The following is a 14,365-nucleotide window of genomic DNA, read 5'->3' as shown; positions in this document are numbered from 1 at the left end:
TCTTCTGGAATTTAGTCAGCTTTTTTCAGTTTTATGCAAGGTTTAACGGTGACATGTAGGGTTTTTATCCCATTAGAATTATAACCCAACGTAGCTTTTTTTTACCATCAAACTTTACATAAGACTGACAAAGCTGATTGAATCCAAGCACAGAAAAAGGAATTTCGGACATCACTGCTGAATGTCGACCCTAACCATATTTCGGACATTGACAGTAACATATATATAAATACATGGAAAAACAATAAAGTTAGTCATGTAGTAGGCGCAGTAGTAGAACCATTTTATTGAAAATAATCATTTTTATATAATAGCACAACAAAAGCGGAGCTTGCGAGGATGGGCTAAAATAAAAAGAAAAAAAGGAAAAAAAGAGAAAGAGTTTGGAGCATGAGACCATTAACCGAAACCAACATAAAAATAAACAACGAGACACTACAATGTAAAACCCCAAAACAACACATTAAAAAATACAGAAAAATAACCCAATGAAAATACAGTTAATCTGTTTCGAAAGCATACCTACCGAGCAACTCCACACGTAAAACAATAATACATGAGTTATTAAACACTAATACATCATATCTACTGAATCATTACAAAACATGACTCAAACAAATGTTGAAACAAACGGTTCACACGAAACCCTATTCTGACTCAACAGAAAATTAAAACGTACGCGGCAAACTAAACATAAGAATATAAATATAATTTCATATGTAATAAAACAAGAAATTAAATTATTGAACATGTAGCAAAATGTGGAGACATAGACTTTATCCTTTCAAAAAACGATAAACGAGTATTTTAGGCCATCATTTTCCCATTTTCCTCAAGAGGGTCTCGTTAATCCTCAGGGAGAAGAGTGGAGGGGGGCGATCACATGCGCAATATTGTATTTATGTATATCACCGCGCCCAAAGTGAAAAGTATCAGATTTATAATCTTAGAATAGTGTTTTTTTTATTCTCACAAAATGAATTAGGTTGGAATATTTTTTTTTTTTTGTCATTACGAAGAACATTAAGGCATAAAGATACTATATCCTCCCCACCCCGTCAAAACCTCAAAGCTGACGTGCGGGCCTTTGTAGATGAACTAACACTATCTTCGTCCAAAACAAAAGTACAAAGAAAACAAATTGGATGGTATAACAACATGACGAAGCGTCTTGATATTCTTGTATTACTTTTTATTGGGTGAAAAGGGTAGAAAGCATGACCAATAAATTCAGGCTTAGGGGAGACATATATTTTCATGTTTTCTGAAAAATTTTGAGCAGAAAACTCATAATTTTGTCAGATTTAGATTCTCTAACAAAACCGGGCAATTAATGTAACACCAACTCATATCTTAGAGATGGTCTAATTCACAATCGATAGCTAAGAAACAAATTGATGAAGGTTATACTAAACAACAGATTTCCCAACGAAATTTAACAATCGCAAAAAGCCACAACCTTCAAAAAGCCATATCAAGTCCCAGATGAGACACTGGACCATAGTGGATTCATGGTTGCATTTTATGAAGGTAGCATATGACTGTCGATTTTAAAAACAAAACCATCGCCTCACAGCACGCACTCAGCTACAGCGTATGAACTGGGAAAGACAAGAGAGACTTTTTAGGAGCAAATATTAAACGGAAGATATTGTTACCTCGCCAACATATTTTTGAACAAGCTCAGATCCAATAACGCGAACAAAGCACGCATCAGTTCTATTGGCAACAGCTCTTGCACATAAAGTTTTGCCAGTGCCGGGTGGACCAAACAGGAGAACTCCTTTGGGTGGTTCGATTCCAAGGTTCACAAATCTCTCAGGCTGAAATCAAATAACAATTATATCTATAAATTCATCAACACAAAACTATACTGTAATGAAATAAAAATAAACTGAGAAAGAACCTCTAAGTAAATCTTAATCTTTACAGGGCAACCGATGTATTTTGATATCACTGGATCAAAAATTTCAGAGATATTTTCTTTACGGAAGGTTTTAGAAACCAGCCATGAATGAGCCCATAAATTGTTTCTGTGCTTCTAACTTTTTTTTCAATCCTATTTTCGTTCTTTTTTTTCTAGCCTTTTCGCGACTTTGCTCGTTTATCTTTTCTTCTTACTTTATTTAACTGGTAAGTGTCCGTAACTCCCGGCCAATCAGTAATCTAATAACAATCACGTGATGTGATACAATGGTGCCTAGAATGGAAGTATTTTTCCTTTATACATTATTACGGCAACCATGATTGGGATCAAACCATAGTTTAATACCTCAAACTCTGGGTACAAACAAAGAGCAAAATTGCTACAGAAGGTAATAGTCTCACACTGTTTTAATGAGCAAATTTAGTTGTCATGATATTCACATAGGACCGTCTCTTCCAATCAGGAAGCTGCAGTAACACAAATTGCCCAGTGGCCTGATAAAGGTTAGAGTTTCAGTTCAATAAATTACTTGGCAAAGCTATAAAAATTGCCCAATTTGGCAACTAAATTGCCGTGCAAATATCCATTCTATTTGAACTTCTTCGTGAGTCTTATATAAAATAAGACTTAGTTGCAATATACTTAAGTTTTCTTTTTTCAATACAACTTAGAAAACTAAAAACCATAACCTTTAAACATACTATGATTCATTTAAGCAAAATGTACAACTGAAAATTTTCCAATGATTTTTTTTTCTGCTCTATATGCCGATGATTAATCTATTTAGTAGCCCCCCCCCCTCTCCTACAGCCATGTACCGCCTATAAATTCACATACTTTTCTTTATATATTTATATTATCATATATTTATCTATTAATGCACTGCATTATCTATGTTCATGTTCTCTAAGGCGTGCCAAAAAACAAGCAACAAAAAAACGAACAAACAAACAAACACAACATAATCACTTGCATAAAGTCATAGCTTCTGGACATAGAATTCAAAAACACGTATTATTTAGTGTTAATATTATTATTTAGAATTAATTTTAAGATTAATATTTAGATTAATTAATTATCCAATTAATATTGATCTAATAAATATTAATTAATTACGATTGATTATTTAGAATTAATTTAGAATTAATATTTATTATTTATAATTAATAAACACTTATTATTATTATTATTATTTCAAATAAATCGCTGAGAGACAAAAAAAGGGTTTCAATATCTGAATCTGTCATCAAAAAGTACTTTGTTCATTTCAATGATGGAATTGATGCTATTAAGATTTTAGCTCAGGGATGACAATTACTTTATTCTTATTATTTTTTTTGTGTTACATTATTTTATGAAGTTGATCACTCAGACATCGTTGGTAATTCAAAGTTCGGCATATCGAATTACTCCTTTCAAAATATTAGTAATCACATTGAAAGTCAAATATAATATCAAATTCTACCCCATCTTTTACTGTTATAACTTTTACTATTACAATAGAGCGGCCAAAGGAACTTAATTTTTTTAAAAGAGAGAAGACTCGAAAGAATATTCTTTTTTCCAATTTATGACAAGATTTGTTCTTCCTGAAGTTCAACCTAGATAAGTATAATTTGAGATTGACTCACATGGAGAAGCGGCAGCTCAACAACTTCACGTAGTTTTTCGATTTGCTCTTTGCAGCCACCAACATCACCGTAGGTCACATCGGGTTTTTCTTCAACCTGCATCATTGTGACTGTTGGGTCAATTCTGGGTGGCAGTGGAATGTGGATTTGATACTTGTTTCTGTCAACACTGTAATTGATGCACGAATTATAGGCCTACACATACAGAGTAAATTTTTTTTTTAGCATTTTTAAACTGACACCTTCTTAACATCCAGCCCGTCCCACAAAAGAAAATGTTTTAATGAATTTCTTTGAATTCTGAGAGTGAACAATCAAGCTTATTCAAACTTATAATTTACAAGACCAGTGAAACATGGAGTCGGCATAAATAGAGGTATATCCCGTTTAGAGGCGTATATAAAAAAATAGGCCAACATTTCCTATAATTGCCAAATTAACAATATTAACCTCGAAATTCAAAATATACTAATTTAATAAAATTACTAATTTAATAAAATTAAGAAGTCAACGAGCTTCTCCTTGGATGGTAGGAAATAATATTCATTCCGTTTTCCAAGACTAGCGATATTTAAAGTTCCTTGTAGTTAATTCTTTTATATATCATATGAAAATATGAATATGTATATACATATATATATATATATATATATATATATATATATATATATATATATATATATATATATATATATATATATATATATATATATATATATATATATATAGGAAAATATATAAACTAGAGAAGAAACAGCTGGGGGATAGGAACAGAAAATATAGAGGAGACACGGTGGAAAAAAAGACATTGAGGAGAAGGAGGGAGCAGGCTGGTAAAGGAGATTGCTAAACTAGCAATTCACGGATATCAGACACAATTAGTCAAGAAAAACTAAACACTTGGACAAAGACAGCAAAAGAACATTTTGGATTAGCACCGACAGGGACAAAACTTTGAAGCGAAATAGAACAGGGTTAAAGTTGAGGCTGTCGAAGCAGACTTCAGATTGGCTAGCATGTCATTTCAGGAAACCTGCCTTGGAGTCCTTCACCCCTGTAAATTTACCTACAGTAGTCACTTTGAATCATTGTAGCCTCTTTCCCGTTTATGACCTCTTTTCTTTTTGGCTTAAACTGTTTTTTTCTTTTGTGAGGCTTGTATGTCCATTCTATGTATCATTCTTACACTTTAGCAACTATTTTACTTTTGCTTTTAAAACTTTATGAGTAATGTTCTACATTTTGATTGTATTTTAATAAAAGTACCTAACCAAGGAAATAAACGGATAAGGCGTAGGTGAAGGGACAATCGCCTAAAAGCCATACCTGTTTTCTATGCCGTCTCTGAAATTTTGCAATCATAGCAGAAAAGCCTAAGTCGCACACAAGACACCGGTTTCTTGTCCACAGAAAAAAAAGACATTCACAAAATTACAATTTATCTGATTCTCTTAATTGATAATCTTAAAGGATATAGAAAAAGATCTGAAGAACTAAACAATATATTAAATAAAAGAAAGCCAAATTTGTTTCCAGATAGTTGTCTCAGAAATGAGCTGTCTAGTAAACAACCCCTTTCAAAATTGTTAAAAATCCAATCTTTCTTACCCAACTCGCATTCCTTCTTCAATATCAGTTGGAGCAACGGAATCTGCCAGGTCAACCACAAACTTTGCAAATTGCTTCACATTGATTATGTACTTCGGATCATCAGTATCAGCATTAATTATCTTAGTACATCTTGCAACCTAGCATCAAAGAAAAAACCAAGAATCAGCAAACTTCATGCACCAAGGAAACATTTGAGGACAAGGTTCAAAGCAGAGTTTCTGCGATTTGCAATAAACAAAACTCAAATTTGGATGAATTTCTTATCTTTCTTTATTTAAGATTCTGCATGGTTTGATTTTGAGAGCTTCAAGGTGAATGTTTAAGGTGTGACTTGGGATATCAATTCCCATTCTCTGTCCTTTTTTATACATAGCAAATTCCATTAACAGGGCACCCTACTTTGGAATAATTTTTTATCCTGTGCCTTCATGACTCTTCGGCTGACCGTCACAAAGGCAAAGAGCAAATTATTAACAGCAACTCCAAAATGATTAGCTATCATCAAGAGCCGTTATAAAGTTTGAATTTGAATAGGCTAAAATGTTTTATGCGAAGGAGGTAGAAGGCAGAGTGGGTTTGTCTGTGCGATTACCATCTGCCTAAACTAACTGTGACGAATTGAACATGTGGCAGTGTGTAGCCTGAGACCAGAATTTCCAACACGGACCGTTTTTTAATAGTTGAAACTGATTGTTTATTTCTGAATTCTCGCTCGTTAGTATCTAGGCTCTTTTTGGGTTAAAATCGTTGTTTGGTGTCACACAAGGGTATCAAACAGTTCTTAGAAGTGGGACCAAACAGGCCAATCAAATTCAAAATCACATCAGAGAATCTCCTCAATAGGACCTGTCCAAAGAGGGAATTCCTAGATTTCTCAATTCTACAGATGGCACTCAAAATCATCATCTCGAGTCATCCATTAACAATCCTTCTACGACCGTATGTAATACGGAATATAATAATAATAATTCGTATGCACTTACAGAAACAATTTTAAATGTATAAATACTTATAGTTTTATCCAGGGTTGCCACCTGTAGCACAAAAGTGCTATTTTAGCATTATTTCATTAAATGTAGCACTGTAGCACGTGCTCAGAGTTGCTATTTGTTTTACAAAAGTTTTATTTTAACACTACGTAAGTCAAATTTTCGCTGTCGTGCCGAAAATCCCTGTGTAGCACTCAAATTAGGGCAATCGTAGCACATTTGGAACTGACCATGGTAGGAACCCTGGTTTAAGCATTAAGGATTTTAGTATGCATAATATATAAAAAGTAAAATCTGTATCTCATTATATTCCTGAAATACATTCTTCTTGAAGCCTTGTATACAACTTACCAGTCGTTAGAAGTGGTGTTATCTATGGGCACATACGCTTAAATTTGTTGCAAGGAAGGTGGGGCAAGTTTACCCCAAAAATAGTGGATTAAGCAGAAAAGGGGGAACTTGGGAAAATATAGACAGTCATAGCTCGAAAAAGCATACGCATATGTACCTGTATACAACCTTATGAAAATATAAGAGATAAAAGCCCAATTGATTAAATCATTCCGAATCTAAACAGTGAAATAGTAAATGCTAAAATATGTTAAGAGCAGCTTCCGATTGTACTTTTTGTGACATTTTTCCGAGGAACACTAACTCTGTTTTTCAGCGTGTTGTTTTTAATGTGTTTAACAGTGTTTAGTCCTATGAGTTTTAATTGTTCTGATCTTCTTCGATGTTTTAACAGTCTTGACATGTTTTCCTTGTTGTATTTATTATTACTATCTGCTTTGAGAAATCCCAAGATATTCTACCAAATTTTCCCAGTCCCAGGCAGTTGTATACTAGATTTTTCTTTTGAGGATTTTATTCATGTCTTTCAAGTTTTTCCTTTGTTCTCCTTTTTGGTGTTAAAACAGGTTACCTGGTTATCTTGCAGTTCCCTTACTTTCTTCGTTTCTCTCTCTCCCTCGCTCTGACCGAGAGTTTAATTTATCACACATTTGATTGGCTTTCTAGTTTTTTTAAATTGGAGCCCATAAGAAAGGAATTTTATTTTAGAAAATAATCCAGATTAAAAAATAATCCTCGACAATACACAACTGAACAAACTTTGATATAAATGTTATTTTCCAACCAGGTATTATACAGCCCAGAAACTAACTACTTCAGTCATTAGATATCAATCAATCATTAATCAATGATTCACACTAAACCACTATTACAAACATGAAACGGTAAATCAGTTCAAGAAGCTTAGCTTGTTGTGGGCTAGTTTCTCCTGCGGATATGGCTTATTTTTATCTATGGCAGAAATAGACTCTGTTGAAGAGTAGATCACTATAAAAAGTATTTAGCATAAATATTTACCTGAAGAGGCTGTTCACTTTGCAAAGCCTGTTTATCAGCTGCTAGATCCCATACAGCTGGCTGAGCAAGACCTGTGTCAGATTCTTTAATACCTGACAAATCATTGACTCTTTTGGATATTTTAATCAAATCGTCTTCCAAAGCTAGAATCTGACGAGTATATGGACCTTGTCCATAGGTTTTAAGCAAAGCAATATCTCCTTCATCTAGAACTAAAAGTCAAAATTCATTAGCACATGATAACTAGTTTAAATACATGACCAAGAGTGTGGGAGTAAGAAAGAAGAAAAGAAAGAAAAAGAGGGAGACAAACAAAGTGAAAAAGAGTGAACTAAAGAAAAATAACCCATGTGTATTCATATCATGCCTCAAAAAAACTATAGAAGACAAAATCTGAAGCATCATATTTGGACACATTTGAGTTATTTCACAAGTCAAATATCTCCTCTGAGAATTATATAGAAGGGACAAGATTTATATGCAATCAAAAAAGCGAATAAACCACTTAAGCAAGTCATAATCCCAAAAAAAATTAAAAGGAGAATGCCGTTTCAGTCTCAGGGGTGCAATAAGATATAATGGACTACTTGCTTGAAATTTATGGGTAAATGCCCCTCCCCCTCCAAAATTTATCATTTTTACTCCTTACGTCTTAATTTCTCTTTATTTAAATTTAAAAAAACGAACAGTAACATATTCAAAAAAAACTGTCGATTTGTTACGTTTATTTTTTTTTTGCTATTGCAAAGATAAATCACTAATAAAGGTGACCTATACATTAATGTAAAGCCCTAGTTGTGAAATTTACCTTAATAATAATTGTATTGTTCAACCCCATAACTTTCATAACCTTAGATCACATGATCCTTTTCACGTGTTCCAAGTTGTATTATTAAATTTCAAAATTAATAGGCCTGGGACGGGAAACAAAAATTAATAGGCCTGGGAAATAAAAATTGCCGTAAAAGCTAGGATGTCCTAACTGGCTTCTAAACCGATCCCTAAGCAAATATAAGCCCTTCTGAAGTTGCTGCTGGCGCCAAAGAAATAGAAAAACTTCAAACTTGAGCTTATCTGATTACTGGGAACGTTACGGCGAGTCTAAATTTAACTATTTGCTTACTTTGTCCTTTTAATCAAAATGACCGGACATATGCATAGTAATCAGCTTCGCACAATATACACAAGTAAGAATGCTTTGGCAACAGCAACAGTAGAGGCACCACTAAGCTAATTTCATATTCCTAATATTCACGAAAGAAAGATCTAGAATATTTCTTTAGCTGGTTCTAAAAATGCGTGTTTGAGCAATGAGATGCCCTTTTGAATACTGCTAAAGAGCAGGTAATTATAATGGGAAAAAAATGCTCAATAAACTGTACTTTAAGCGTCGAAGAGCTGGCAACCCCCGATTAAATTTAGGATAATTCTACCATATGCAAGTAGGACCAATATCATTAATAAGTGAAAACTAAGGTTCTACATTAGCGTAAAGAGTAAAGGACTTAAGAGACATCAGTATTTCCACCCCGGGCATGCGTAGGAAAAATTTTCAAATTATGTTTTTCTTCAGATAAAAGTGAAAACGACATTAAAGCTTAAAAATAAAATAATTATCCTAAATATGGTGGAGGCGATGCTGCCCTCTTAAGATCCCCCCTCTATATGCTACTGTTCAATATACCGTATAGAGATTACGATCAGTATACACCAACAAGTGGAAACCCAGTAGCAGTAAAGATTGGAAAGCTCCGAAGGTCAAATATGTACAATTGTATATGTTCCTAACTTTTAACATTATTCTTTTATAACTTGCTTTTTATTTTATTCATTTCTTTTTTCACACAACCATGGCTCTTCACTTTGAAGCATTTGGTAAATGCAATTTTTTTTTTTGGTCTCTAAAATAATCGAACTGAAAATATTGTTTAAAACAAAAGTGAATAAATATGCTTTTTTATTTTCAATGCATTCTATCAAAAACAAATTTTATTCTCGTTATCACATTACTCCAATGTTGGAGCATTTTTTTTTAAGCATTGGGGAAAAAGCTAATTTAACCCACAGAGCAGTGGTTGATGAGGATGATGGTTCTCCTCATATGAACGATCCAGATTTTTTTTTTTTTAGTGTTAATGTTTTCTTTTTGCAGTCAAAACTAGACCTCCGTTGCCTGTGCAACGGGAAGTGTTGCAGCAACTGTGCCCTGTTCCTTAGGACACAGTTGCGGAGCAACACGTGCAACTGTGCCCTACGGGACACAGTTGCGGAGCAACAGTCTCCATTATGTCCTTCAGAGGACATTTTCTAATGCGGCTTCGATTGTTATCTTGAAGCATCTTTGATATGGTTTTATTTCGAGCTCCTACTAAACTGAGTTTGGTAAAATGTTTAGCTGGTCCAGAAATAAACGAGATTGACTTTTCCGGAATTATTTCCGGGAAATCTGTAAGAGCTACGGAATTTCATGCTTCAGTTCTCGAAAACATCAATAAAAGTTCTATATGAGTTCATAATTATTTTATCTCTAAAACGTTTACTTCCGAAACTAGGACCGTCTTAACTTGACGCCAATTCGAAGTATTATGTTTCGAGACGCACATTTCAGGAATTATTTCCGGGAAATCTGAAAGAGATACGGAAATAACGTCTTATAGTTTTCTGCTTAACTTTTGATGGTCTAAACTAGGAAAATATAAAACAAACCAAATTCACCAAAAAATTTAAATTGCCCCAAGGGCATGACAAAACTTCCAAATAGAAAAACCCAAAGAAGGAATTTTATTTCGGAGAAACTATTGTAAGCTCCAGTTGTTAGGAGATCGAGACCTGTCGAACCGCGTTGGAAAAAAAAATTCTAGCTGGTCCAGAACAGAAGTTACCTCTAGAACGTCGAAACTTCGGAAATTATTTCTTAGAGAACAAAGCAACTTGGTATATAGAACACTTCACTTCTTCTTGCATACTTTTCATAGCACTACTCGATAAAAATATAAGAAACATCAAAATCGAAAATTTGAGAAAATTCCAAAAAAAATCGGAACGAGATGGACTTTTCCGGAATTTTTTCCGGGAAATCTGTAAGAGCTACGGAATTTTGTGCTCCGGTTCTCGAAGAGACAAATGAAAGTTCTACATGAGTTCAGCATAACTGTATTTCTAACAAGTTTATTTCCGAAGCTAGGGTCGTCTTAACTTGACGCCAAACATCGAACGCACAGTTTCTAAGAAAAAAACGGTTTTATTTTTTTTATGGAAAACTGTTAGAAATTTTAGGAACTTCTCTGGAACTTCTTTACTCTGTTTCACGTTTCCCTTCCCTCTGAAAAATCTCAAATTTTTAACTCTTACCACTTCGGAGCTACAGGTCGCTGATCACGGTGAAAAAAAAAAAAAAAAAAAAAAAAAACTACGAAAGCAGTAGTGTTGCTCCGCAACACAATTATATTCAGGGTCGCATTACTGCTGCCCAAAGAGCACAAATTTTAGGGGCGGAAAAATTCAACTAAATAATCTAACCGTTATATCTTTTTCGGGATTTTTGAAATTTTATTTCAAAAGTAATTATAAGCAAATTGAATCAAAAATTTGTCCTTTTCCCATGTCTTAATGTTGTAGTTGTTCGGGGTTTGACGCGTTCGACCAATAGGTCATATGCGTTTGTATCACTCAGTTGTTCTGTGACTTCTATAATCACTAGCTTGCTTGGGTGACACTTCAGTCAGTATTCACTGAACCAGAACAGTATCACTTGACGTGCTAATGAAGGGGGGTTATTCGCCTGCAGCAACTGCCTGCGTTGAAAAACAGGAATCAAAATGCTGCAACTATGCATTGTCAAACAGCAATTAAAATACATGTACAACACAATTCTAATAAGTAATACAATTTTTACACATTATAACCAGTCTCATACAACCAAATACAGATAAAATATGTCTAAATGATAAATAGAATAATTCTAAATTCACTATGATATAGGTGCGAAAAAAAAATTATAGGGAATGAACCAAACCAGCAGTCTTAACAAATCTACCCAAGAGATTTGTGCTTAGTCGTCTAGCCCATGGAGGAGACATGTAGTGTCCCAGAACAGAACGCATTGTGAATGCATTAAATGCCTTCTCACAGCAAATTCTTAGTACTTCCCTCTCTTTTTCATATTTTCTACAGTTAAAGATGATGTGACGTATATCTTCATACACTCCGCATGTGTCACAGTTGGGGGGTGGAGCCATTTTCCATTGGATTAGTGTTGATTTTGTCTTTGCAGGGCCACATCTAAGACGAAATGGGCAAGTAGAAAGGATGCGAGAAGTGAGGTACATTTCTTTTGATGGCTGCTTATAATCATAGAGATCCAGGAGCTGAGTATAGGAAGAATGGAGCCAAGCCTCTTCTTCTTCCAAAATTTTTGAGCTGATTGAAGATAGAAATTTAGGACCGGTAATAGGGGCTTGAGTGATCAGGCTTAGTTGGGAGGCTTGTTTTGCAGCCTGATCTGCTAATTCGTTTCCTGTTATACCACAGTGTGCTGGAACCCATATGAATAGGACAGATATACCCTTTTTTGCAAGTTGAGTAACCAAATTTTCAATCTCAATGGCAACATTTCTTGCTTGATGTTGCTGGTGTGAGAGGTAATCCAGAGCTGAAAGTGAACTAGTGCGGAAAATATACTTCGGATGTTTGCTCTATGTTTGGCTTGATATGCCTCGAAGTGAAAACTTGATTGCCATAAGCTCTGCCGAGGAAATTGTCAGGTTGGGGGGGGGGGTAAACGGTAGGAAAGAGACAGGCTCTGGGAGGGTATGACTACTGCACAACTGCATTTTGTTTCTGTCTTTGAGCCATCTGTGTAAACTTGAATGTATTCCTGATATTCTGCCAACTTTCCCAGGAATATGATTTTCATCGGTGCTTGGGGGAGGCCCTCCTTTTTTCTGATGCTGATCTTAGGATTAATCAATGTCTTAATTACAGTTACTCAAAAATTAGAGAAAATAAGTAGACCAAGTTTAAGTAAATTTAAATTAAATTTTGAGAAAAAAGTATGTAGAACGAATTAAATAATTAAAAGCAATCAATTGGGACGAGATAATAATTAATTTTGTAGAGGCTAAGGTAAGAAAAATCAGTTTCAAATAAATGAAAATTTTCATTTAATAAATAAAAGTTTTGTAAAAATTTGGCCTGAAAATTTTGGGGGGACAAGGGGGAGGGGGCACTAATCAAGATTTTGGCCAGTTGGAAGTAAAGCTAGAACCGCTGTTGCATTGACCAATAGCTTCTCGCTTAGCTTCACAGAGGGATTTTTAGCCAAAATTCCAAAAATGTTTACCTGCTTTCATCATGATGAAAGCAGATGAAGATCTGCTTTCATCATAAGTATAATGTCTAAATACAATTTTTTGTTTTTTCTTCCTTTACTAACCTTGAACCACAAATTCAAAACTAGGTCAAACTTACGATTTTTCTACACAAACCTTTAATTTCATCCCCCTTTTCTTCTTCTCCTTTACTTTTGCGCATATCATCTCCTAAATAATCTGGCATCCTAAAATAAAAACTGTATAAGTAACAAACATCAATTGATCAGTGGTAGAATGCTAAACTGCCACATTGAATGCCCAGGTTTAACAGCTAATTAAAATATGTTAAACTGGTATACATTCATGTATCAAAATAATGGCTGCATATAGATCTATGAAAATAGAGAAGATAAAATGGAGTTAGTCAATTCAATTTGAATCATAACAAGAACACCATTACCAAGAAAATTAGAATATATTTTAGATGGACATAATCCTTGTATTTCATGCAACGTGTTTTTGTGTGAAATGCCAAATCACTAATATTGAGTAATTTGACCTATAGATAGGATTTTCACTTCTATCAACTGTGCTATAGGAGGGACAATTTAGTATTATCTAGGTTTTGTTATGCACCTAATTTCAGTTTATTTCAAGGAATTATTTTTACCAGACAAGAAAAACAGGCCTATGTAAGTCATTCAGGAGCATAAGAAGGACGAAAATCCTTATTTTATTCCAAGCTGTGATTTATGGTAAGTGGTAAGAGTCTAACCTCTGTAATTTTTGCTGAATGAGACCATTGAATGATGAGACAGAATGAATGAGAGAATGAACCATTATGCTAGATTGATGAACATCATTTTACATTTTGGAAAGCTGTATCTTGCCTGGAACCAAATGATTTTCTAAAATTCACCTATGCCTTATTATAATATGTAAGTGTGGAGTAAGTGCTAGTCAAGGTTACTTTTTTTTCTATTCTGTAAGCATAAGACTAAAACATTCTTGATTAAAACAGCTTGTTTCAATAAAATGATTCTGGTCCTGAAAAATTTAATGACTATATTATTCTAAAGTGTATATGCCAAGCATTTGGTAATAGACATAAAAATAAATTGTTCATTTTGTTTGTTTATTTTTACAGTCAAGTGTAGACAAAACTACTTACATGTGCTATGTGTGAGGCAAAGAAACAAAATAATTTCTGATTTTTCTTTCTGTAAAATTGAAGTCTATGGGGAAAGCTCTTGGCCTAGGTGCCCTCTATTTTTTTTTGGTTGCTTAAAAGGGGCACTAGAACTTTTCATTTCCGTTAAAATGAGCCCTCTTGCGATATTCTAGGACCACTGGTCAATACAATGACCCCTGGGAAAAAAACAACAAAAAACAAACAAATAAACATGCACCCATGATCAGTTTTCTGGCAAAAAAATACGAAGTTCCACATTTTTGTAGATAGGAACTTGAAAATTTTGCATTAGGGTTCTCTGATACGCTGAATGCGATGGAGTGATTTTCGTTAAG

General features: G+C 34.1%; 1 protein-coding gene across 1 annotated transcript in view; it reads right to left on the bottom strand.

Annotated features, from left to right (window-relative positions):
* The window catches only part of LOC136038015 (26S proteasome regulatory subunit 7), a 28,030-nt gene that overhangs the window by 6,076 nt on the left and 7,589 nt on the right, over nt 1–14,365 (bottom strand). Inside the window, exons 2-6 of the mRNA XM_065720943.1 lie at nt 13,013–13,083; nt 7,527–7,738; nt 5,167–5,306; nt 3,559–3,727; nt 1,659–1,823 (exon numbers count right to left, since the gene is read on the bottom strand). Coding sequence (XP_065577015.1) covers nt 1,659–1,823; nt 3,559–3,727; nt 5,167–5,306; nt 7,527–7,738; nt 13,013–13,082 — 756 coding nt within the window. The 5' untranslated portion in view covers nt 13,083. The remainder of the gene's footprint in view (nt 1–1,658; nt 1,824–3,558; nt 3,728–5,166; nt 5,307–7,526; nt 7,739–13,012; nt 13,084–14,365) is intronic.

The sequence above is a fragment of the Artemia franciscana genome, chromosome 17 (genome assembly GCF_032884065.1).
Source record: "Artemia franciscana chromosome 17, ASM3288406v1, whole genome shotgun sequence".
Classification (NCBI taxonomy): Eukaryota; Metazoa; Arthropoda; class Branchiopoda; order Anostraca; family Artemiidae; genus Artemia; species Artemia franciscana.
The sequence above is the reverse complement of the archived record's forward strand: the minus strand, read 5'-3'. Positions and strand labels throughout refer to the sequence as shown.